Source organism: Pelodiscus sinensis, chromosome 4 (genome assembly GCF_052426305.1).
Source record: "Pelodiscus sinensis isolate ZL-2025 chromosome 4, ASM5242630v1, whole genome shotgun sequence".
Classification (NCBI taxonomy): Eukaryota; Metazoa; Chordata; order Testudines; family Trionychidae; genus Pelodiscus; species Pelodiscus sinensis.
The window spans coordinates 17,857,366-17,883,330 of NC_143055.1; the positions used below are offsets into that span (position 1 = coordinate 17,857,366).

Sequence of the window (25,965 nt, forward strand, 5' to 3'; positions counted from 1 at the left end):
TAGTGACAACCTTCTATTCTTCAGGGAGAATTTGTGAATGAATATGTTGGTGAACTAATTGATGAAGAGGAATGTAGGGCAAGAATCAAACATGCACATGAAAATGATATCACTCACTTCTATATGCTCACTATTGATAAGGTACAGTATTCTACAATTTTTCTTATTTGCATGTAATTACAATTCTAAGGCTCTTGATTTCCTTTCCTAAAAAAACAGTATGTAAGGTAGTAGACCAGAAGGCTTGATCTATCAGTTATAATTTCATTAGTAACCTCAAACACTCAAAATTCTTTTTCACTTTATGGACTTTTTCATCATTCAAAACTTAGAAATAAGGTGATTAACATTTCTGGAAATGTCTGTAAAATGTCTTCACTTATTTGCCTGCAGCAAAGCACAGCAAAGATAAGCATGTTAGCTTTCTGTGTGTGTGTGTGGGGAAGGGACCTCGAGAGGTCATCAAGTCCAGTCCTCTGCCCTCATGCAAGGACGAAATACTGTCTAGACCACTCCTGATAGACATTTATCTAACCTACTCTTAAATATCTCCAGAGATAGAGATATCCACAACCTCCCTGGGCAATTTATTCCAGTGTTTGACTACCCTGACAGGAACTATTTCCTAATGTCCAACCTAAACCTCCCTTGCTGCAGTTTAAGCCCATTGCTTCTTGTTCTATCTTCAGAGGCCAAGATGAACAAGTTTTCTCCCTCCTCCTTATGACACCCTTTTAGATACCTGAAAACTGCTATCATGTCCCCCTCTCAATCTTCTCTTTTCTAAACTAAACAAACCCAGTTCTTTCAGCCCTCCTTCATAGGTCATGTTCTTTAGACCTTTAATCATTCATGTTGCTCTTCTCTAGACCCTCTCCAATTTCTCCACATCTTTCCTGAAATGCGGTGCCCAGAACTGGACACAATACTCCAACTGAGGCCTAACCAGCGCAGAGTAGAGCGGAAGAATGACTTCTCATGTCTTGCTCACAACACTCCTGTTAATGCATCCCAGAATCATGTTGGCTTTTTTTGCAACAGCATCACACTGCTGACTCATATTCAGCTTGTGGTCCACTATAACCCCTAGATCCCTTTCTGCTATACTCCTTCCTAGACAGTCGCTTCCCATTCTGTATGTGTGAAACTGCTTTTCTTTCCTAAGTGGAGCACTTTGCATTTGTCTTTATTAAACTTCATCCTGTTTACCTCAGACCATTTCTCCAATTTGTCCAGATCATTTTGAATTATGACCCTATCCTCCAGAGCAGCTGCAACCCCTCCCAGCTTGGTATCATCTGCAAACTTAATAAGCGTATTGTCTATGCCGGTATCTAAATCATTGATGATCTAGATATTGAACAGAGCCAGTCCCAAAACAGACCCCTGCGGAACCCCGAACCCCACTTGTTATACCTTTACAGCAGGATTGAGAACCATTAATAACTACTCTCTGAGTACGGTTATCCAGCCAGTTATGCACCCACCTTATAGTAGCCCCATCTAAGTTGTATTTGCCTAGTTTATTGATAAGAATATCATGTGAGACCGTATCAAATGCCTTACTAAAGTCTAGGTATACCACATCCATAAGACTCGTTATCCTATCAAAGAAAGCTATCAGATTGGTTTGACATGATTTGTTCTTTACAAATCCATGCTGGCTGTTCCCTATCACCTTCCAAGTGTTTGCAGATGATTTCCTTAATTACTTGCTCCATTATCTTCCCTGGCATAGAAGTTAAACTAACTGGTCTGTAGTTTCCTGAGTTGTTCTTATTTCCCTTTTGATAAATGGGCACTATATTTTGCCCTTTTCCAGTCTTCTGGAATCTCTCCTGTTGATTTTCCAAAAGATGATAGCTAGAGGCTATCATCATGATTTTCCAAAGATGATAGCTAGAGGCTCAGATACCTCCTCTATCGGCTCCTTGATTATTCTAGGATGTATTCTAGGATGTATTCAGGCCCTGGTGACTTGCAGGCATCTAACTTTTCTAGGTGATTTTTAACTTGATCTTTTTTTTATATATCTTCTAAACCTACCCCCTTCCCACTAGCATTCACTATGTTAGGCATTCCTTCAGACTGTTAAAGAAATAGCTCATCACCTGATGAAGATTAAGCCATAACCATCCAGTTACTTAATTTTTACCCTTTTACTTAATCAACATATCCCACTACATAGTTTTAAATATCAATACTGGAAATTTGTAATTGACCTGTGATGCAGACAATAACTTGTGATCATTAGGGACAGTTTTTCTAAAATATTCATACGTTTACATGCCCAGCACGTTCATGCTGATGTGATAACTGTGTGTAAATGACTAGTTAACGCTGTAACTAATCATTTGCTAACAAAGTTACTTGATTTACACACACACAGTGTCAGAATAATTACGTATATGTACGATAAATGGGCTCTAAATTACAAGTAGGAAGCTTAAATAAATTAATTTAAATGCTTTCCTTTTCTGATATGTTGCTTTTGAAATAACAGAATGCCGCAAACTAAAAGTAATTTTGCCTCCCAACTCAATAAAGAGAAGCATGAAATCTTCAGTCTTTGCCCAGCTTCAAAAAATTAAGAACTCTGATTCTGTTATTCTTATCTCAAACTGTTGTCCTACCCTACAGAGATAATTGTGCTGTTTTTTCCCCATGGGTTTTTAATTAATCTGATTTAACAGGATGGTAAAAGACTTACCTAAACATATAGAGGACCTTTAAACAGATTTTCAGGGAATCATGTTTTTCATACAATTTTGGCTATTTTCATTGTCATTTTTTTTATTGTATGAGGTATCTTCAGGACCGTGGAAATTAAGACCACCGGTGTAAGGATACAGTTGTTTAAAGACAGTTTAGTAGCTTGGGGGGAGGGACAGGGACAAGGATAGGGTGTTTGTTTGTTTGTTTGTTTGTTTGTTTGTTTGTTTGTTTGTTTGTTTGTTTGTTTGTTTGTTTGTTTTTAAAGAGTGAGAGAGGGATTGGCAAATACTATTTAGTATGGTATTTTCAAAACATAAAAATATTTCAAATACAGAATTAAAGGTAAATTGATTAATTTCCTTTTTATTTTTGAATGTTTGTGTCTAACCCAGCATGCTCACAAACAAACCTGTCCTGTCATGTGACTGTGATAGATGTTGGAAAAAATGTGAGCAAGATCATGAGTATTGTTTTGGGAGTGTCTCATCCCAGTATATATGAGACACAACAGTTTTCGGTACGACATGTAAAGTTTAAATGTTTCCATGTTCATATCCTTCAAAAATTATATGCACACTGTAAAATTACTTATATTTCTCTGTATATATACATAAAAAAGATTTTCCCACAAGACTCTGCATCCTGCCTGCCTTCTCCCTCTCTCCCCTTTCCCCAGTGCTTGACTGCCGCACGGGGCGTAGGGAAGCCCTGGTGCTTCCGAAGGGGGAGCTGAAGCCGCTTAGCCCCTCTCCGGTACTTGAGAGTGGGGTGGGCGCAAATCTGAGGCATCATGAGCTGTGTGCCACCTACCGCCCTCCCTCCCCAGGTGGCTGGCGGGAGAGAGCCAGGGCTGGCTGTGCCAGTTTCAGCCCAGCCCAACCTCCCCAGAGGCAGGGGGAAGGCAGCCTGGTCTGGCCTTGCTGTGGCTTTGGCCTGGCCTGGGGAGAGGTCCTGGCATGGCCATGGCTTCGGGCCAGCCCAAACCTCCAGAGGCTTGTGCGGAGAAGACCTGGCCTGGTTGCAGCTTCGGCCCAGCCCAACCCCCTGGTGGACGGGGAGGAGAGAGTAAAGCCTGGCCATGCCACGGTTTCAACCGGGCCCAACCCCCTAGAGGCTGGTGGGGAGAGGGCTGGATCTGGCATGATCTTGGTTTGGAGAGGGGAAGTTAGGGTTAGGCTGCAGTGGGAGGGCAGATTTGGGGGAGGGGGGAAGAGGGCCCGGGCTGATGCAGCTGCAGTTCAGCCATCCCCGGAGGTGGCGGGGGAGGGGGGCAGAGCCGGGGTTGCAGCCACATCAGCCCAGGCCTCCCTTTCCCCCTGGGCCTTGTGGAGACAAAAGGGGGGTTGGCGAGTGTAGTGAGCAGGGGACACTGGTCCCTAGTCTTCTGGAGAAATGCTCTGAGGTAAGTAGGTAAGCACAATGTACTCCACTTAGGAAAGAACAATCAGTTTCACGCATACATAATGGGAGGTGACTGTCTAGGAAGATGTACTGCAGCAAGGGATCCTAGGGGTCATAGTGGATCACAAGCTAAATCTGAGTTGTCAGTATGACACTTGCAAAAAAAGTAAACATGATTCTGGGATGCATTAACAGGAGTGTTGTGAGCAAGACATGCAAAGTCATTCTTCTTTGAGTGATGTCCCCACGGGTTCTCCACTGTTGGTGTCAGTCTTATCCCAGCGTCATGGATCGGAGACTTTCAGAGTAGTGTTCAGTCGGGCTGTGCATGCGCGAGTGGTGAGCGGTGTTCTTGTCTTTAAAGTTAACGTGCACAGCCCGATTTCCCCTCAGTTCCTTCTTTGTTGCCCTTGGCTACCGACGGAATTTCAACTCTCTCCTCCTCAGCGCGCTTCTGAAAAACAAAGAGATCGTTAGTTAGCTAGATAGTGTTGACTAACTCAAACACAGATATCTCTACCTATCACTACAGTCATAGTCTGCCCCCGGGAGAGATGCCAGGCTGTCCTAAAGTCAAATGATGTGACAAATGTCGAGACTCTCTGCCAGCCTCTGATGGTCACAGTGAATGCATACACTGTTTGGGCTTGTGACGTAGTGGGGGTACCTTGCTGGTTGCTATGCTGGGCGGTGGGTTGTGAGTGACCTCCACTGGCTGCTGGCTGCAGCACAGCCCAGCAGGGCAGAGGATGAGTCATTATGCAAGGGGGCTCCAAACCTGTCTGACCAGCTATCTCCCAGGGAGCAGAACAATGGGAAGAAGGCGGAGTGGAGCCCTGGCTGGGGGCAGGGCTGGAAGAGAGTTAATTAGTTTCTGTCGGGGAGCATGGAGGAGACAGCCTAGGGAAAGGGGCTGGAATTTAGGGGCCCAGCCTCCCCCATCTCAAGGGGGGCTGAGGCATATTAGGCCTGCCCTGGAACCAGATTACATCTGTGCTGTGCTGTATCCTGGAGAAGCAATAAACTCCCTCTATTCTACTGGCTGGTGGAGTCTGTCCGTGCCATTACGGGAGTGCAGGAGACGGGAAAACCCCAACGCGCCGTCACACTGGTGTCAGAAGTGGGATGCACTGCACCCCGTGGATGGAGCTTCCAGCGACGAGTGACAAGGTGCAGTAGAAGCAAGAGCCCTGGAGCCTGGCATGCTGGAGACAGAGCAAAGCGGTTCCTGGGAATTGTGGGGTGCTGCAGCACTAGACTGGTGAGTCTGCACCGAGGAGACCAGCAGGCAGATGGCCTATGCCCAACTCTTGAAGGCAGAGCTGGTGAAGCTGTGCAGAGAGAGGGGCTTGCCTGTGCAGAAAGCAACCAAGGCCCAGCTGATTGCCAGGCTGGAGGAGAATGACCAGTCACGGGGCCAGGATCTTGTGCCCGTGGGAAGCAGCCAGACCCCACCTGAGAGCATCAGGCTCTGAGAGGAGGCGGAGCACTGGAGCCCGCCGGAGAGATGGGACAGCTTCCCCGGGAAGCCCTGCAAGCCATAGCTCACCTAGGGCAGGAGCCAGCCCAGCAGAGCTGCGGCGGCTGGAGATCCAGCTGCGGATGAAGGAATTGGAAGTAGAGGACCGAGAGAAAGAGCTTCAAGATCGAGAAAGGGACCGCCAGGACCGAGAGAGACAGCAACAGCATGAGCTGGCCATGGCAGAGCAGAGAGCCGGCGGGGCCCCGGCTGCGCCAAGTGCGGATGGACTCCAAGGTCCCAGGGCTGCCAGACGCTTGGAGAGGCTCGTGGTGGCCCAATTGAAGGACATGGGAGACATAGATGGGTTCCTCAGCTCCTTTGAGAGGGCCTGTGGACTGCAACGGGTGCCCCAATCTGACTGGCTGCAGGAGCTCATCCCCACGCTGAACCAGGAGGCAGCCAAAGTGCTCAGTCAGCTAGAGGACCTACAGCCAGGGGATTACAACCAAGTCAAGGAGGCCCTGCTGCACAAGTTCGGGCTGACCCCCGAGATGTACAGGAAGAAGTTCCGGGGGGTGCAGAAGGAGCCACGGGAAACCTTTGTGGACCGACGCAATACTACAGCAAGTGGATGTCTGGAGTCAGAGTCTAGACCGCAGAGGAACTGCTCAAACTGGTCATGATGGAGCAGTTCTATGAAGCATGCACACCCAGACTGAGGCTGTGGCTCAAGGACCGAAGACCAGAGAACCCCCAGGAGGCCAGGAGACTGGCGGATGAGTTTGGGTGTAAACGGGAGTCCCGGAGAGAAAGGGAATCGCGTAAAGACTGGATCTCGGCTGAGCGACGGAGAGAGTCAACTACGAGGCAAGCCCGAGACACAAGTCGTCTGTGCCACAGAGAACCAGCCAGGGCCTGGACAGAGACAGCCCAAAGGGGCCCGCAGGGCCTAACTTGCCATCACTGTGGGCAAAAAGGCCACAAGAGGGCTCAGTGCACCAGGTCCCATGACCTGGGACTTTCCAGGGTTAACTGGCTGGAGCTAGAAGAAGGGCAGGTTGCCCCAGAGGCTGGGGCCAGCAGGCAAACCTCAGCTCAGAGAGGGGGGAAGGATGCTCAGTGCACCTCCCCTGGGAGGTCGGACCCTCGGGAGGCAGATTTCTCCATGTACCGGGTGGGGGCAGGGCGGCCCCTGCGGTGTGAGTGCCTTGTACCCCTGGAGGTGGATGGTAGGAAGGTGACGGGTTTCTGGGACATGGGGGCAGAGGTGATGCTGGCCTGATCCGACATAGTGGCCCCGGACCGGGTACTACCCCCACTACATCACAGGGGTGACACCTGTGTTTCACAAAAATGTGTCCATTGTCACTGTCTGACAGCAAGAGCTTGCTCACAAGGAAAGAGAGCTCAGAATACTCACACTATTAATTGAGAAAGCCCTAGACCCCCATATGTATAAAGGGGGCAATAAGGGCTCGGGTGCAACGTCCCCTCAGGGGAACCTCTCAAGCCCTTCACATCAGGATGTATGCTCAGAAACCAAACCCTCACCAGGCTGCTTCCTCCCGCCATAAATGAGTAAGGTAGATGAACCTGGCACCTCGGGCATGGTAAAATCTTGAGCCTCCTCACTAACAGGCTCAAAAGCACACACTAAACAGGCTGCAAAACCAGCTACCCATCCATCAAAAAGGGCACCTACTAAGGGCCCGAATTAACAGAGGCACCACCAGCATTACTGACACCTGTGATGCTGCCAGCACAGTGGATGTCCCTGGCATGGGTGTGAGCCCCGGCGCAGCTTTCATGTCAGATGCCAAGAAATGATAGGGCTAGCTCCAACTACCCTCCTATGCCTCACACTAACCCCAGATCTCCCAGGGTATCAACTGCACTCATTCCGCCACTTCAGGCACTGGTGGACTCGGCAATGGGGCACAAGTCATCAACCCGCCACTGTTCCCCATTGCGCAAAACACATGCTCCACCAATAAATGACAGAACTAGAACCAGGTCTCCTGTCGAGTCTTCAGCACGGCACCGGTTTCACTCCCCATTATCAATGAGAGGCTCTCCACTCACTTAGTGTCTCACAACTCAGTGCCTACCACGGGAATACAAGGAGTATTTTCTCCTCACAACACTCTTCCCTAGACAGAGAACGTGCCATCATACAGGCTACGACATTTTCAATACCCCCTGATTGCACCCTGACTGGCAGTTTTATTCCCAGCATAACAGGTGATAGTCTTCTAATGCTACTGGGCACCACAACACACCTCCACTGCCCCTCCTACATCTGCACAGAGGTCACTGTCCTCTATACACTCAGATCCATCACATTCTCCATCTGAGGGCACGGATCTCAAGGAAGGACAGGCTGAAGATGATCCAGTCATCAACAATCAGACATGCCACCAAGTGGTAACTCCTCCTCTGCTCCTGATGAAGGAGTTGTCCAAAATGACCCAATGCCTAGTGACAATCTCAAACAATTCCAGGATTTATTCAAAAGAGTGGTTGTCACTCAGAAGATTATCAGAGGTGCAGGAAGAACACAACAGGTTTTTAAAGAACCTTCAGCCGTCTACAAAATCCAAAATTGCACTGCCTCTACATGAAGCAATACTTGAAGCAGCCGACAAAGTATGGCAAATGCCAGTCACAGCTCCCCCAACCAACAAAAGGGTTGATAGAAAGTACTTTGTCCCATCAACAGGCATGGACTTTCTATACTTACATCCTCAACACAATTCTTTAGTGGTTGATGCTGTAAAGCAAAGGTCTAAAAATCCTCAACACAAAACACATACACAAGACAAAGACCACAAACTCTTGGATGTGTTTGGGAGTAAAATATACTCCTTCTCAATCCTTCAATTTGCTAATCATGATTTTGACAAGTATGCAAAACTAACAGAGCTCATGCAATATCTCCCAGATGACAGGAGACCTATCCTTAAAGACATCATTAAAGAGGGATATACTATATCCCATACAGCTCTACAAATGGCTCTTGATGCTGCAGATACCATGGCAAGAACTTCAGCAATGTCTGTAGTAATGAGACGTGTATTTGGCTTCAAGCAGAAGGAATTGCTAAGGATCTCCAGGCCAAAGTAGAAGACCTACCATTCAATAAGGCAAAATTGTTTGCTGCAAGGATGGACAAAGCCTTGCATTCTAGCAAAGACTTACGCACCACCTTATGCACATTGGGAAGCCCTATACACCTTACCAAAAACACAGGGATAAAACTTTGGCAGACAACAGCGGTATTACCCATTTGAACAAAACCACTTCTGGCTGCAAAACCAACACAGAAGAACCCCAGACACACACTCATCTGCGACTCAGGTCTCTAGACAGCACTTTTGAAAATTTAGTCGACGGTCTGCCTGACCTCCCCTCCTCACCAGTGCCAGGTGAGTCCAACATCATCCACCACCACTTGCGTCCCCTTTACAATAAATGGGCAGCAATCACCATAGATCCGTGGTTTCTAGAAATCATCAGTCGCGGGTAATTATTCTTTTCATAATGATCTCCCCACCCTCTCCCGGGACCTGTCTCACAAAACATTGCTTCACCAAGAAGTTAAACACCTTCTCATTGTAGGAGCTGTAGAACGAGTCCCTGAACAACATGAATGGAGAGGATTTTACTCAAACTACGTTTCTCACAGAAAAGAGAATGGGGCTGGAGGCCTATCCTTAGACCTCCATCAATTAAACAAATACTGTCGCAAGGAATGCTTCAAAATAGTTTCACTTGCCACAGCCATTCCCACACTGGACGGGGGGGGACTGGTTTGCAGTCCTCGACCTCCAAGACGCATATTTCCACATCACAATACATCCTGTGCACATACGTTTTCTACGCTTCACAGTATCATCAGACCATTTTCAGTACAGAGTCCTTCCATTCGGACTCTCCTCTGCCCCCAGTGTCTTCTCCAAGATCTTCCTTTATTTGGACAATTGACTCGTCCGAGGTCCTTCCCAACAGACCACAAGGGACATGATCAAATTCACAAAGGCCTCCCTTCAATCTCTAGGCCTCTTTATCAATGACCAGAAGTCCACTGTACACCCCACACAGTCCCTAGTGTTCATAAGGGGGCTCATAGATTTCACAACAGCACGTGCTTATCACCCCAATCACTGTTTCGACAATATGAAAAGCCTGGTCACAATCATAACCACCAGCCCAAACGTCCCCATCCTAACTTGTCTCAAACTCATGGGGCATGTGGCAGCTACCACATATATCATCCTATATGCCAGAGTGCACTTGCCATATTTCCAACACTGGATTTCATCACTTTATACACAAACCATCCACCAAGTCCACAAACACGTTTCACCTCCTCCGAAAGTCCTTACCTCCTTACAGTGATGGATACAGGAACAGAACTTCTGCAATGGGGTGCCCTTTCACCAAGATCCACCATCCACCATCGGCCGGCCCGAGGTATTCTGATGCCACGGATGTGCAGTGCTGCCCCCCGGCGCATGGCACATGTGCGGGCCCGCCCCTGGGGCACATGCGTGGCCTGGCTACGGCCGCTGGCACAGCCCGGAGCCCGCCCCTAGGGCGCATGGCTCAAGCACGGTCCAGTCCGGCCCGGCTGTCGCATGCCGGGCTGTGTAGGGCCCTGCGTCCGTGGGGGGAAGGGCGTTGTTGTGGGAGCTGGGCGTGTGGCTCCTGATGGCAGTTGTAAGGGACGCTGCGCGCCCCTTACAGCTGCCATTAGGCGCCCCCCATCGGTTGGCACCCTGGGCAGCTGCGCGTCTCACCCATGCCTCCGTCTGGCCTTGGCCACAATATACCTATCGTGGCGGCATACCTACCTGGGGAGAAGAATATCATGGCTGATACCCTCAGCTCAGGGGTGAGCAATAGTTTTTTTGCAGGGAGCCACTTCAGAAATTTTTGAAGTGGCCCGGGGCTGCTCTAGAAGGTGCGGGACCTCAAGTGGAAGGGGCGGGGCCAGGATACTTCCCTGCTTCCCCACCCATAGACAATGATTGGTCTGGGAGTGGGGGAATGTGTGTGGTGTCTTTGCCTGCTGAGGTTCCCATAATATAAGAACTAGGGGCCACCAAATGAAATTAATGGGCAGCAGGTTTAAAACAAAAGAAAGTTCTTCACACAGCACACAGTAAACGTGTGAAACTCCTTGCCTAGGAGGTTGTGACGGTTAGGACTATTACAGGATTTAAAAGAGAACGAGATAAATTCATGGAGGTTAAGTCTATTAATGGCTATTAGCATGGCTCGCCAAACCGCGGCAAGCCCTGCTCGCCGGCCGCACGGTCCGGTGATCTGCGCATGCGCAGATTGCCCAAACCCAGCTCTTCCACGTTACAGTCTACTCGCCATGGGCGAGTAGATTGTATTATTTGTCAAGCCCTGGCTATTAGCCAGGATGGGTAAGGAATGGTGTCCCTAGCCTCTGTTTGTGAGAGGGTGGAGATGGATGGCAGGAGAGAGATCACTTGATCATTACCTGTTCGGTTCACTCCCTCTGGGGCACCTGGCATTGGCCACTGTCAGCAGACAGAATATTGGGCTGGATGGACTTTTGGTCTGACCCAGTGTGGCTGTTCTTACGTTCTTAAATTTCATTTTATTATTATTCTTATGATTTTCAGGACCGTATTATTGATGCTGGCCCCAAAGGAAACTATTCTCGTTTTATGAATCACAGCTGCCAACCAAATTGTGAGACTCTCAAATGGACAGTGAATGGAGATACCCGTGTAGGCCTGTTTGCTGTGTGTGATATCCCTGCAGGTTTGTGTTGTAATACATGAAGTTTAAACCTACTGCTTCATAAGTATTTGCTGATTTTGTCCAATGAAACTTGCTATGAGATCATTATGGTTTAATTTAACTGATTAAATTCAGTGCCAGCATTCTTTAGGGAGCTCAGTTTGTTTGCTTTTCATAGAGAAGAGAATGTGGATTAATTAATTTCCTTTAATAAATTAATCCTCCTTACTATGTGAATGCTTGTTATTGTTTTTATTGGTTATTATGGTATCTCCTACAGGCCCTATTTAGTACAGGTTGAACCTCCCAAATCCAGGACTCTCTGGTCTAGCAACACTTGTGGTCTGGAAGGTAGGACCACGGATATTGCTGGACAGGAGAGCCCCAGAGATGAAGAGCACAAGTCTGCTGGGAGCCCCTTGGATGCTGGGGAGCCCCACCTGGGCTGGCGGGGTCTGGTGGGTGGGGAGCCCTACGCCAGGGAGCTCCTGCAGCAGTTCAAAGGAATCCCCAGCTGGGAAACCAGGCAGCAGCTGAGCCGGTGGTGGGTGTGGGGAGTCCTCAGCCAGGAACCCTGGTGGAAGCAGGGCCAGCAGCGGGGATATCCACAGTCCAGAACCCCAGCGGCAGTGGGAACAGCAAGAAGCCCAGGACCAGCCTGGGATCCCCAGCAGAGAGGGGCTGGCAACAGCTGGGGGGAATCCCAGCCCGAAGAGGCTGACCCTTGGAATCCGAGCATGGGGTCAACAGCGGGAGGGAATCCCAGGCTCCAGAGATGCCCACGGCCCAGATGGGGGCCTTGACCTCCCCATGTCCAGAAAACTCTGGTACCACTCAGGTGCAGGACCAGAGAAGATCCAATTTGTATTGGGTTCCCACTGGGGTGTGTTGTTTTGCCAATACATAGTAAAAGATAGTCCTTGTCTTAAACAGAATTTAGTTATTTGAGGTAAGATTTAGCACGAGTATAACAAACAGTGAGGAAAGCAGGATGTAACAAAAAAATACATTTACACAGGCCAGCTTTGAGCACAGCTAGAAGGTTTCAAATCAGTTCATATAAAATGCATAATTGAATAAGGTAAATATTAGAAATCCGTACTTGACATCTGCCTAGTCGGTATCAATGTTTATGAACTGTCCAGAGGAAAAATAAGATAGAGAATCAGAGAGAAGACACTAAAATGGAAGAACATTTATTTATTAATTTTCTGTTGATGTATTTTGTTATCCTGTATTTCACGTTTATTAAAGGGAGATGATAAAACTGTTTTTATCTTTTTTTCAGGAACAGAGCTGACTTTTAACTACAACCTTGACTGTCTTGGCAATGAAAAAACTGTCTGTAAATGTGGCGCCCCAAACTGTAGTGGATTTCTTGGGGATAGACCAAAGGTATGTAAAGTGTACTCTAAATTTAAAAGTATCATCCTTCAAAATTAAAATTACATTAAAATTGTTGTACGTATTCAAAAATGTATGTGAGAGTGTGTATGTTTGAGTATGTGGAAGTTGGAGGGGAGTTACATTTTTTTAACTGTATTTATATATTAAAGTAATATCCTCTAAAAACTTTCAGACTTCTGCGCCTGAGATCAGTTAAATGCAATTGCTATAGGAGGCAAGGATACCAGGCACATTTTGTTCCAGTGGAGTACTGAAATTGGCAGGAGTGCAATCTGTGGTTGATTTAGTTTAGTAGTGGGCGGTCCAAGGACCCTTTGTCTGCTCCTCTTACCCACACACCAAGGCACGGGAGCCCCACACTTCCTGCTCCTCTTTCTCGCTCCCAGCATTTTTGGAGCACCGAATCGGCTGATTTGCACTTCGTCCCCACTCCTCCCCCTCCCTTCCAGAGTTGGAACATTGCAAATCACGGCTATTGAAGCTCTGGGAGGGGAAGCAGCAAGGCTTGAGCATGAATCAGCTGATTCAAGATGCTCCAAAAATGCTGGGAAGGAGGGGGAGCAGTAGGAAGTGCAGGGCTCCAGTGTGCAAGAGGCACATGGGGAGGGGGACAGACTGATCTGCTGGGCCATAGGTGGGGCCCCAGTGGGACATGGGCTGCTGCAGTCCACTGAGATAAAGGACCACTCATGTGGTCCACTCATTCTTCGTGATTGCCGATCACTGATTTAATGCATCTTTATTGGATCCACCAAATTGACCCCATTGGATTGATTGCAATAGCACCGATGCCTGTTAAGCAGTGCTTCCTATAAGCTGTTCACTTATGACACTTGTCAGGAGAGATTCACATGCCAGTCAACTGATTAGCAGAGAGCCCATCACTAGGTGCGTTGTTTTTACTAATGGTGCACATTTGCACATGCCTCAATGCACATAAACATTCATTCTGCACATGGGTGGGGAAAAAATCCATACATGTATGCAAATGATTAGAGAGAACACTGCTGGTAAGTGTAAACATGCCAAAAGTTGCCATCAGATTTTTCCATGCAGAGGTTCATGGTGATGTTTCTGTTGCTTCTTGCTTCCCTTTTGTAGAGTACAGAAGAAATACCCATACTAGGGAAAGATTGAAAATTTTACCATTGGATAGGAAAATCCTTTCCTCTTAGTCATATTTTTTTCTCACCACACGGCCTAGAAAATGTGACATAAGGACTCATTTCCTCAGGGTATTTTTTCAGAATTTTCTAAACTTTTCTGAAACTTTTTCAGAAGACACCACTTTCATGGAATTTAACTTCTCTGTGGCTACATCTGCATTGAACTTTTGTGCACAAAAACCCCCTCTTGCGCAAGAGTCGTTCTGCTTGAAAATAAGTGCCAAAACGGCTCTTGCGCAAGAGGGGGGTTTTGCGCAAGGAGGATCAGTGCAGTGCAAAAATAGCAGCTACTAAGTATGTAAATGAGGTGCGGTGATATTCATCACCAAGCCTCATTTGCATATGTTGCGCAGGAAAGTGCAATGTAGACGTAGTCTGTGTGAAGAAGTTGGGAGAAGCTGAGTTGATTGGGAAGAGGCATTGGTAGACCTGCTGTCATTCGGTCCTGAAATCTAGGAGGTAGGAGGAGACTCAGCATTTCTAGTTGTATGTCTCCTTCAGAGTATAGCAGGAAGAAAATGATTTAGAAGCAGTCAGATATGACACATCTCATGCTTCATTTTTATAATCGCTCAAGAGCACTTTCAAAAAAGGGTTTTTCAAAAAAGAAACCGCAGTCTAGACGGGGTTCTTTCAGGGGGAAAAAACCCTTTTTCAAAAGAACCTGTACTCTTTCTCCCCCCCCCCCCATCCCCCACCAGAAAAGAACCCCGTCTAGACTGCGGTTTCTTTTTTGAAAAAGCGCTCACATGCAATTATGCAAATGAAGCATGAGATTTGTAAATCGGTGCTTCATTTGCATTTTCGATCGGGCTCTTTCAGAAGAGGAATGTAGTTTAGATATGCCCTGAGTTAACATTGCATTGATTAGACCTCATCTGGAGTACAGTGTCCAATTCTGGGGGCCACATTTCAGGAAAGCTGTGACAGATTGGAGAGGGTCCAGAAAAGAGCAACAAAAGTGGTGAAAGGTCTAGAACACATGAATTTTGAGGGAAGATTGAAAGAATTGGGTTTCTTGGAAAAGTGAAGACAGAGAGGGGACATGATAATAGCTTTCAGGTACCTAAAAGGTGGTTACAAAGATGAGGGAGAAAAATTATTGTCCTTGATTTCTGATGATAGAACAAGAAGCAATGTGCTTAAATTGCATCAAGGGAGGTTTAGGAAAAACTTCTGAACTCTCTCAGGGTGATTAAGCACTGAAATAAATTGCCTAAGGATGTTGTGGAATTCCCATCATTGGAGATTTTTTAAGACAAACACTTGTCAGGAATGGTCTTAAATGGTGGTTGGTCCTGCTTCTAATGCAGGGCGCTGGATTTGATGTCCTCTTGAGGTTCTTCCCAGTTCTAGTGCTGTATGATTCTGTGTGCCTGAGGGATTGGCAATAGCATAGTAAGTGGGGAAGAGAAAGAGGATGGTGACTTTTTTTTTTTTAATCATTGCAACTAGCTTTGTAAGTCAGTGTCACACCTGGAAATGTAACTTCATAATAGAACTTCTTAAAGTGAAAACGTAGGTCTCCAGTAGTTGCTTAGTTCTTTTTAAAGTCCGCCATAGCCCAATAGGCCATTCTGACATTATAGTTTACCAGTATTTCCTCTTCTGAAAATTAAAAATATATACTAGATTTCTCAATGTTCTTTCAATTGAAGCCCGTTTGAACCTTTTTGGACAAACAGTTTTGAAGCATCTGAACTGACATCTTTCTTTTTCCTGTACTACAGGCAGTCCCCGGGTTACGTACAAGATAGGGACTGTAGGTTTGTTCTTAAGTTGAATCTGTATGTAAGTCGGAACTGGCGTCCAGATTCAGACACTGCTGAAACTGACCGCCAGTTCTGACTTACATACAGAATCAACTTAAGAACCCCAGGCGTCCCCAAGTCAGCTGCTGCTGAAACTGATCAGCAGCTGATTCCAGGAAGCCCGGGGCAGAGCAACTCTGCCTGGGGCTTCCTGTAGTCAGCGCTGGTCAGTTTCAGCAGAAGCTGACTTGGGGACGCCTGGGGCAGAGCAGCTGGGGTGCTGCTGGGTTGCTCCAGTAGCGCCGCTCCTGGTGCTACTGGACCAACCCAGCAGCACCCCATCTGCTCTGCCCCAGGCGTCCTGATTCAGCCGCTGCTGAAACTGACCAGCAGCGGCTGAATCAGGACCTGGGGCAGAGCAGCTGGGGTGCTGCCGGGTTGGTCCAGTAGTGCCCAGAGCGGGTGCTGCAGGACCAATCGGCAAAACAAAAGCCTGGTCTGCTGGGGGGGGGGGGGAGCACACTAGCTGCGCTCCCCCCCCCCCCCCCCCCAGCAGACCAGGGACACGGGGAGCAGAGCCGCAGCGGGGTGCCGCGCCTCTGAGGCTTTGCTCTGGCAAAGCCTCAGAGGCGAGGGACCCCGCCGCGGCTGCGGCTTCAGTCCGGGAGCCTGTGGTCTGCTGGGGACGGTCCCCAGCAGACCACAGGCACTCAGATTGAAGCGGCAGCAGCGGCGGTTCCCCGCGCCTCTGAGGCTTTGCTCTGGCAAAGCCTCAGAAGCGCGGGAACCCGCCCGGTGCCCCTGGTCTGCTGGAGACAGTCTCCAGCAGACCAGGGGCACCGGAGCAGCTTACGAACGGGGCTTTCTCGCCCCGACTTCCGGGGCGAGAAAGCCCCGTTCGTAAGTGCGGATCCGACGTAAGTCGGATCCGCGTAAGTCGGGGACTGCCTGTATATGCAAAAATGGCCTCTGAATCACTTCAAATTTGGTCAAAAATTCTCATCTGGGCACAGGCAATATGGAACAATGAACACAAAATAATCTGTATTGTGTTTTTATAGGAGTTAGTAACCTTTTCAAACAAAAAAGAGCCAAACTACATCAAAATTCAGAACCAGTGATCAACAAAGAGCCATATAAGAATGCCCACTTGCATGACTGAAAATATACAACTTAATATTATTAATTGACATAATGATTAATAATAGCATAAATAAAATTTTGTACTTTTATTTAATGGGACTTGTGCTGCTGCAAATGCTTTCGTGCATTTATTTGAAGTTTACGTCATAACTGGTCGAATCCAGTTTCATGCACGCATTCAGGCTACTGTCTTCTTTCAATCTTATGGCAGGGGCTTGGAGATGTGGGGGTGCAGGAATCTGGGTTGGGATGTCTGTGTCCAGGAGGTAAGCGTGTGTGGGAGTGCAGGAGTGTTATGGCAGGGACTGGGGATGTGGGGGTTCAGGAGCATGGGGGCATGAGGACCTCAGGACAGGGGTTTCAGGTGTATCATGGACTATGGGCATAAGGTTGGGATGTGTGGGGGTGTTACGTCAGGAGTCTGGGGCTGTGGGGAGGGGATTGTGATCTAGGGCGGGGTAGTGGGGTGGAGGAGGGGTGCCAGGGTTTGGATTGTGACCTAGGGCAGGAGGGGATTGTGATCTGGGGCAGATGATTGGAGTGTAGGGTCTGGGAAGGGGGTATGAGTTTGGGGGGAGGTAGAGGGTTGGGGGGAGAGTGTGCAGGGGAGGAGGGACAGAGGAATGCAGGCTCTGGCTGGGAGACACACATTTCTCAGGAGCCTTCCCCACTCGCGCAGAGGCTGCAGGGCCATGTGCTCTTTGAATAAGAGCCTCCTTTGTGCACTGTCTGTTCTTGAAATAGGCAACTTTCATTGGCCAGAAACCAGTGAATAGGATTGTGCTGGGGGTAGAACAGCCATGAGACACCACTATCCCCTTCCCTCTCAGCTCACTGTTTGTGAAAAACAAACTGCCCTGCAGCCTCTTTTCTGAGTGGTGTGCAGGGGCAGGACAAGCAGGGGAGTCTGCTTGGGGGCTCCCTGTTGCGTCGGCCAGCCAAATTGTTTTTCCCAGGCCTGCTGTAGTGCCATCGCAGGCTCCCGGCTATGCGGGGTGGGAGGGGATGGGGAGCTGTTATAGGAAATGGTAGAGGAAGAAAAAAATCCAGCTTCTAAAAGAAAGAAAGTTTCATCTTAACTTTGGAGAGGCTGCTGTCTAATATGTGGTCTTTGATGCTGCTCAGTCTAGACTAGTGTTTCCCAATTTTATTTGGCCACGGAACCCTTTTAAACGCGAAAGAATTTTGACAGTACTTTTTCAGCTCTATATAGAATAGACTACAAATAAGTAAGGATGATAATAAACAAATCCTAATTGAATATATTCTCGCCAGTCGTATTGGTATGCAAAAATTCGCATAAAAGCAAGTCGTCATCAATAGATTTATAAAAATCATAATGGACAAATACAAGCAAAACTGCAAGACCTGTAACGTCAGAGGACTAATTGTAATGAATATTCATCACATAAATACCGCTGAAAAATAAGCTCCTTCTTAATGTCAGCAGCAAAATCATGAATATGATACGTGATAGTATTGTTTGATAGCGGCATAGCCTCAACTTTGACAAGACTCCTCATCCATCATACACATTACAATATCTTTGGCGCATGGTTTTATGAGTGATTCCCCAATTATATTCACTTCTCCAGCAAGCGATATACGATAGCTAAATTGGTAAGACTCCCTGAGAGTGAGTACAGGGATTTACTGTACACCATTTGGGAAATACTGCTCTAGACACTTCACAGGGAGGATCAGGATTGATAACAGAATTGCTGGGTCCCTGGGCAAAGTAAGGTGGCAGCTCTGGCCCCAGGAAGGGGCAGGGCCTCAGGCAGAAGGGGCAGGGCTGGGAATTAGCCTCCCACAGCCAGCCCTTCAGTGTTCCGTGACCTGCACAGCCTGGGACTCTAGTGAACTCATGGAGTATTACGCATAGTTCGCTGAGTTACCATCAGCTATCTGCTGAATGCTACCACCAGTCTCCAGGATCACAGCATGGAGAATCATTGCTGTTATGCAAATCCCCAGCAGGATTTTAAGGTCATGACCAGGATTGATTGCATCATCCTTATTCCCCAAATGCAGTCCCTTCATGTCTCACACTGTTACCCAGGAGGAGTATCTACCATTTAGTCAAGGTCATTTATCAAGAGCACTGATGCTCCCTTCAGCACTGTCTGGAACATTGTGGCATCATGGTCAGTGGCCTGTCCATTGCCACCTCTGGAATCCTTAGGTATTCCCACAACCATTGCAAGGGTATAAGTTGGCTTTGGGGGCCTTGGATAAGCTGTTGGCGACTGTCTCCCACCTACCTGCCAAAACGGATGTAATCTTAGAAAGACCCTTTAGGATCACCCAGCTGCAACAGAAGGGCCCATGGAAGAGGAGTCATTGGTGGCAGCCCCGCTTGTAGCCACTTCCTCATTTCCTCCCGCCTCTCCAACAAGGCTTTTACGTGGCCTCCTCATACAGTTCCCCAGGATAATCCCAAGACTTATCAAGAGCTGTTGAGTCACTTCAAACCTGGGGCTACAGGCCAAGGAATTTGAGGAACCTTCAGACTTCCTTTTTGACATGCTAAGAATGGCAGCCCTGACCAGGCGGTGTTGCTGGTACATGAAGTAGCCAAAATTACTAAGTCCTTGAGGCAAATGCATTTGTTGCTGCCTCTCTCTTCTCCCCTCTCTCCCATCCATATCCAGGTGGGCAAAACACAAATATCGTGTGCTGGCTTAAGTTTATGAATACCCTTTACACTCACCTTGCCCCATGCTCACTGTTGGTGTTGGCCGTTGATGAGCTTGAATGATAGGGTCAGTTGGGTGCAACACTCAAAAATAGACAGAGGTGCTCTATCCAGGGAAAAAAAAATTAAAATCAAGCTTTTAGCTGTGGGTGCCCAATCACCAGGTCCTGTTTAACCACTATGACTATGACACTGAAATCCATGGCCTAGTTCTCTGACTCAGTACTCAAGGACTGCAGGAAGGAATTTCTAGTGGTTTTCAATGAGAGCAAGGTGGTGGCCAAAGCAGCTCTCAGGTGGCATCAGATACAGTAGGCTATGTGGCCTGTACCATGGCCTCTGCTATCTCCCTGAGGCAATCATGGTTACGCTCTTGAGTCCTGTCATTTTGGAGATTCATAAGTCAATCCAGGATGCTATGTTTGTTTGGCTCGCAGTGCCTCTCCAAACAGATAGATACAAAATTACATGGCTTAAAGTTTGAGGTCAATCCTATGGACCCTGGGTCTTAATACCTCACGGCTGTTGAGGAAGCAATTTCAACTGCTGAGGCCGAAAGTTTGGGAAGTTAGCCCCATATGGAGCCCTGTTGTAAGAAGGGCAAGAGCTATAAACGCTGACAAGGCCATTAGTCTTTTCCCTTCACTCAGCAGGGTGTTAAGCAGGCATTTTGAAGGCATCCTGCTTCCTAGCATTTCTCCAACCGCCAGTCCCCTTTTCTCTCTGCCTGGGCTGCTTTAACTTCAGACCATTGGATTCTGCAGCCAGAATTAAACCCTCCAGTTTTTCCCCACATTCTACCCCTCCTTCAGGGATTACTCTCATGAGAAACTGCTTGCAGAAGGTACAAGGCCTTTTATAAGGCTATAGAAGTCCCTCTAAATTTGAGGCAAGGGCTTTTACTCCGGTTACTTTTTAATCCCAAAGGCTAAGGGAGTCTAAGAGCCATCTTGGGCCTGCAAGACCTCCACAAATATCTCAGTTAATTGAGGTTTCACATGCTCTCCTTGGCCTTCATCATCCCTTTCCTGAATCCAAGAGACTCGTACACCGCCCTCAGTTTGAAGCACGCTTACTTCCATGTATCAGTAGTCTATGGACATATACTTTTCTTGCATTTACGGAGGGGTCTACTCACTACCAGTTCGCAGTGTTCGCTTTCTGCCTATCAGCAGCTCCAAAGGTGTTTTCAAAATGCATATGCATATCAGTGGTGGCAATTTATCTCAGGCATAGGGGTATCCAGATTTACCCATACTTTGGTGACTGGCTATCAAGGGCCACTCCAGATTGCAGATCCAGTACAATGTCTCCATGCTGCAAGCCATGTGCCATACCCTGGCCTATTGATAAACAAGGAAAAATCAATGTTAATTCTGGCTCAAAGAATAGAGTTTATCAGAACTGTACTTGACTATATCTGAGCCAGGGCATTTCTGTCATAGGTCCAGTTCAAAACAATGGTTATGTCATCACTGGCATCTCCGTGCTTCTGCTTACTACAGCCTGGACGTGCCTTAGCCTACTGGGTCACACGGCACCACCCTTTTACGTCATCTGCAAGGCTTAGGCTGCATCACCTTCAGTTGTGGTCATTAACAGTCTACTTCCCATCCAGGAATCTCCTGGACACAGTCATCATGATTCCGCCAAGGGTATTTAACCTCTCTGCAGTGGTGGAACAGCCCAATTTTGATGCTGGAAGGAGTGCCATTTGAGAGTCAATTGCTATTGGCCTCCCTGATGTTGGACATGGTCTCTGGAGAAGCTGACATTGCACATAAATGTCAGAGAGCTCAGAGCCAGCCACTTAGCCAGCCACTTTCTGCCACAGTTGTCTGGTCGAGTGATGCAGGTATTGATAGACAACATTACTTCAGTATACTACATGAACAGGCAAGGGGGAGAGTTTCCAACTCTGTCAGGAAGCACGTTGCGTTGGGTCTCTTGCATCCAACATAGGCCACTTGGAGGCTTCCCATCTCCCTGGCATCCAAAACACATTAGCAGATCACCTCAGCAGGTCCTTTTTCTCTCACCATGAGTGGTTGCTCAATTTGGAGTCATCCAGGTGTTCTTCCAGAAGTGGGAAGCTCCCCAAGTGGACCTGTTCACTACCAGACAGGAGAAACTGTGTCATCAATTTTGCTCCCTTCAGAGCCTCAACAGGGGAGCCCTCTCTGATGCCTTTCTCCTATCTTAGTCGGGGTATCTGATGTACACATTCCCATAGATTCTGTTGATCACCAGAATCCTATTAAAAAAAAAAAAAAGGCAAGTCATGAGTCGTCATGATTGCTTTCGTGTTTCCTCGCCCGCACTGGTTTGGCATGCTCATAGATATGGCTGTGCTTGCTCTAGGGCCACTGTCCAGATATATGCATTTTCTCTCACCATACCGTGTTTGGTTCCTGCACCAGAACCTTCCTTCTCTTCATCTCACAGCTTGGTTGCTACGTGGCTGAATCCAGAGGAACACGCCTGCTCTGATCTTGGAAACACAAATTCTTCCACTAAAGTAAATGGAAGCATGTCTCCTGCTTGGCGTCCAAGCGTAGTATCTTCCCAGTGCAATCTTTTCTGCAGTCCATCCTGTGTTGCTCATGTCCATTTCATGACTCAGCCTCCTTCCCCACTGTAGGATTTCTGGCAAGAAGGAACTGAGTGTACAGAGAGACAGCAGCACCCCAAATACTGTGACACACATGCACCATTTCAAAGGGCCTCAGACCAGTCCCCTGTAGATACCACTGAGGAAAAAACTTTAAGCACCAGTGCATGTGGTAAGCACACATACCTATAAAAGAATGGACATGAGCAACACTTCTCAAATAACACTTGTTATTGAAAAGGTAACTTACTTTTCTTCACAATGTCCTGCTAATGTGTTGTCTCAGCTTTCACTTTGCAAAGTCATCTGGAGATAAGAGCAAAATGCAGGACAATGTAGCACTTTAAAGACTAACAAGATGGTTTATTAGATGATGAGCTTTCGTGGGCCAGACCCACTTCCTCAGATCAAAAAGGGTATCCTAGTGCCCTGTGGTGAATGTAACCTTGGCTTCCCTGTTGTGATGGCCCAGGAGAAAGTCTGTTAATACCAACATATGGGAACTGGGAGCCCTAGCTACTGTTAATCCTCCTTTTTTCCCTTGTCTGGCCTTTTCTAATACTACAAACTTAATTTTTTAAAGATAAAATGACCAGCTGTTTACCTTAAATGTTTCTTTCTGAGTTATGGAACATTTCCCCTCTCTCCCTGTGGGCCCGCTACTCCTGTATTGGGATCTAAAAACGTATTATTTCTTTCTCTAGAATTCTTCCGCTAATTCTTCAGAGGAAAAAGGCAAAAAGACCAAAAAAAGAACTCGGAGACGTAAAACAAAAAATGAGGGAAAGAAAGAGTCTGAAGATGAGTGTTTCCGTTGTGGGGATGGAGGTCAACTTGTATTGTGTGACAGGAAATCTTGTACTAAGGCATACCATCTCTCCTGTCTTGACTTGGTGAAACGTCCTTTTGGTGAGTAAAGCATTTGTGAAGGGGTAGGTAAGGAAAGAAGCTATATATAATATGTTTTGTGCAAGGCTTGCTAAAAGACTGAATATATTGTACCTTTTCAAGACTGTTGCTGTTTTGAAATCAAGAGCTTTTTATCGTTATGGTGAGTGCAATATTTGTAAGTGGTGTCAGACCCCTTGAAGATGGAGATGTAGTAGTACCGTCTTTCATGCCTTTCTGGGGAAAAGACCTTTAGTTTTAGGAACCCAGACAGTGGCGCTCACATTACTCAATTAGGCCAGAATTCTGCTGGCTTAAAAAGTGAAATCATCCCCAGAAGAACCTGTGAACTCAGATGGTTCAAAGAACAGCATTTGCACTGAGATAAGTACAAAGACCTTGGTGTTGTGGATCTCAGGTAGTTTCTGTCTCAAATGTGATTGAGGTCTGTTACAGATCTTGTAACAGGCATAAACCTGCTATGTGAAACATGAAAAGGAGAAGGAAGCAATGTTCCACAGCAAGAGTGATTGGCTGAACATGAAGTTGTTGATGTGGGAACCCTGCCTCTGATCAAAGCTTGGAATGAAGGGATCAGTTATGGTGTCAAGACACCACAGATACCAGTAGCTAAAAATGTGAACACTAAGGATGGTCCAGGCTCTAAATATAATTAAGTCCATGGTGCAGAGGAGGGTCGTTTCATGACTTCCTTTGCCCCTGTTTTTTCCTTAACTTCAGGAAAGAAAAAATCCTTTGAATTCAGTAGACCTGTCTTCACTTATTGTTTCTAAGTTGATGCTACTGCTGGAGTGAATCTTTTTCCAACTTACACTGCTAGGGAAATTGTTCAGCCTTGGATTCAGTTATGAGAGGATGGCTTAGCTCAACACAGTCTGTCATGGGATAATGTGTGAAGTTCATTTACTTCTAGTTGTTCCTAGGCTCTTGAATCCATCTAGCTGCTCATTCCCAATTTAACAGATCAGTTCCAGGAATTGGATGTTGATTCCATCAGAATATAATCTCTTACAATATTAAAATAAAAAATCAATATGTTGACTCCACAAGTCTCTCTCAAAAATTTTGTCTTACAGCCTGCTTTTCTGTACCAAAAAACTTTGCGGGGAGGAGGATCTAACTGTTGAACCCAGGCTGACCTACTTTGCTATATTAGTAATGCTTAAATAATTTAGGGGACTCCCATTTTCATGAGACTAGAAACTTAACGTCCAGTCATTTTCACTTAGGCGTGTTTGAATATTTTCCCAGTCTAACTTGAAATAATTAGTTTAATTCACTAACTACAATTAATCCCTCTAATAAATCATTTAGTTGTAAATATGGAATGTGTTTTGGATACATAAACTTCTCTTATCAAAGCATTTCAGGGGGTTTTTTAAATATAAAGATGCTTTTATATTGCTGTTTTATGCACTCTGTAAAATTTGTTACTTTTTACTCTTTATTTCATTAGGATTGTAACAAGCAATGTACAATTAATAGGAAATTGAAAATACTAAGATATATAATTGCTTATAGTTAGTGTACCCTCTTAGATAGCAAAAGTATATACTTGTATCTAGTGTAAAAGTTCTAAAGGTAAATTAAGATATTTTGTTATATCAATAAATGAGAGTGCACTTTTCTTTAAAAAAACAAAACAAAACAAAAACCCCTGAAGTCGAAATGGAAAAGTTTTAGGGCATTTCCCTTGGTGATTTAAACAGCAGCTTTAAATCACTTTGATTTAAACCAGTCTAACCTGCATCAGTCAGTTGGTTCCAGAAGACCATGCCAATATAGACGTTCCTGGAAGATCACTCTCCTGGACTTTCCTTGCACAATGAACATTGATCGAGAGTGTACCCCTCCTGTGCCTAGCTGTCTTGGCGGTTTAGGGGTATGGGGCTATGCAGAAGAAGCATGGAATAGGAACATAGACTGGAAGAGACCTCCTGAGTATATTCTTGTATATAAATTTAACAAGTTCCATCTGAAAACTAGTAAGAAGTTGTTTGCCGCCGCCCCCGCCCCCCCCCCCCCCCCCACACACACACACACTACACCTATTAGAAGACTCCAGAAAGTTACTCCTCTAATGGTAAAAAAAAAAAATTCTAATTACCTCCTAAATTTATTGATGTCCAGTTTAAAGTCATTTTCTCTTGGCTCAATACTGTGCTCAAATAGCTCTTCTCCCCACCTGCACTTTACCCCAGTGTATGTATAGAGAGCAATGCTATCTCATCTCAGCCAAGACTAAACAACTAGACTTTTTTTTATGTCCTATTGTAGGATAGACTCTCCGTTCTTCTGATCATCCTCCTGACTTTTCTCTGCACTTCCAGTTTGAATTAATTTTTCCTAGATGTGGGTGAGCAGAATTATACACAGTGCTTTGCTCCATGGCATTAATCCCTGCCTATTTCTACTGAAAATAATGTGCGTCATACATCCTAGGATCACATTTGACCATTTTCTGGCTGCATCATGCTGGTGACTCATGATCATCTTGTGATGGATCAACACACACAAGGACTTTTTCCTCTTCTGTTATTTCCAACTGATTAACTCCCAGCTTACAGCAGAAATTTTTATTAATTACTAAGTGCACGACTGAGAGACATTCTAAACTTGCCCAAAAGCGAGCAGACTGGGATAGCAATGAGTCCTGCATATTGTTCATTGCCTCTGATGGTTAGAAATAACTGAGTGACGATTGGAGCTGTACCTCCTCTTGAAAGAGTGTGCTGAGGACATATAGGGTGTCTACAAATCCCCACAGGACACTGCAACTTGGCCAGTTTCAGTGATATTTGCACCACCTGCAATGAAGATACATGTAGATAATGCTCAAAAAATAATTAATTTTCCCTGCATTTAACTCTACTCCACTTTTTGTTGTTGTTTTTGGAAGTAAGAAAAGGGAAAAGATAGATGTG

General features: G+C 46.4%; 2 protein-coding genes and 1 long non-coding RNA gene across 7 annotated transcripts in view; 1 reads left to right on the top strand and 2 right to left on the bottom strand.

Moving 5' to 3' along the window:
• Positions 1 to 25,965, top strand: part of NSD2 (nuclear receptor binding SET domain protein 2) — a 189,292-nt gene that overhangs the window by 154,368 nt on the left and 8,959 nt on the right. For all 5 annotated transcript variants that reach the window (XM_075930890.2, XM_075930893.2, XM_075930891.2 and 2 more), the window contains 4 exons: positions 25 to 141; positions 11,236 to 11,377; positions 12,645 to 12,751; positions 22,837 to 23,041. In XM_075930890.2, coding sequence (XP_075787005.1) covers positions 25 to 141; positions 11,236 to 11,377; positions 12,645 to 12,751; positions 22,837 to 23,041 — 571 coding nt within the window. The remainder of the gene's footprint in view (positions 1 to 24; positions 142 to 11,235; positions 11,378 to 12,644; positions 12,752 to 22,836; positions 23,042 to 25,965) is intronic.
• On the bottom strand, positions 141 to 22,841 carry LOC149524490 (uncharacterized). Its single transcript, XR_016349384.1, has 3 exons — positions 20,660 to 22,841; positions 19,537 to 19,627; positions 141 to 4,570 (listed from the first exon to the last, which is right to left on the bottom strand). It is a non-coding gene; the product is annotated as an uncharacterized LOC149524490 (long non-coding RNA).
• Positions 25,120 to 25,965, bottom strand: part of LOC102463770 (uncharacterized) — a 37,443-nt gene continuing 36,597 nt past the window's right edge. The window contains exon 9 of the mRNA XM_025190508.3: positions 25,120 to 25,848. Coding sequence (XP_025046293.3) covers positions 25,793 to 25,848 — 56 coding nt within the window. The 3' untranslated portion in view covers positions 25,120 to 25,792. The remainder of the gene's footprint in view (positions 25,849 to 25,965) is intronic.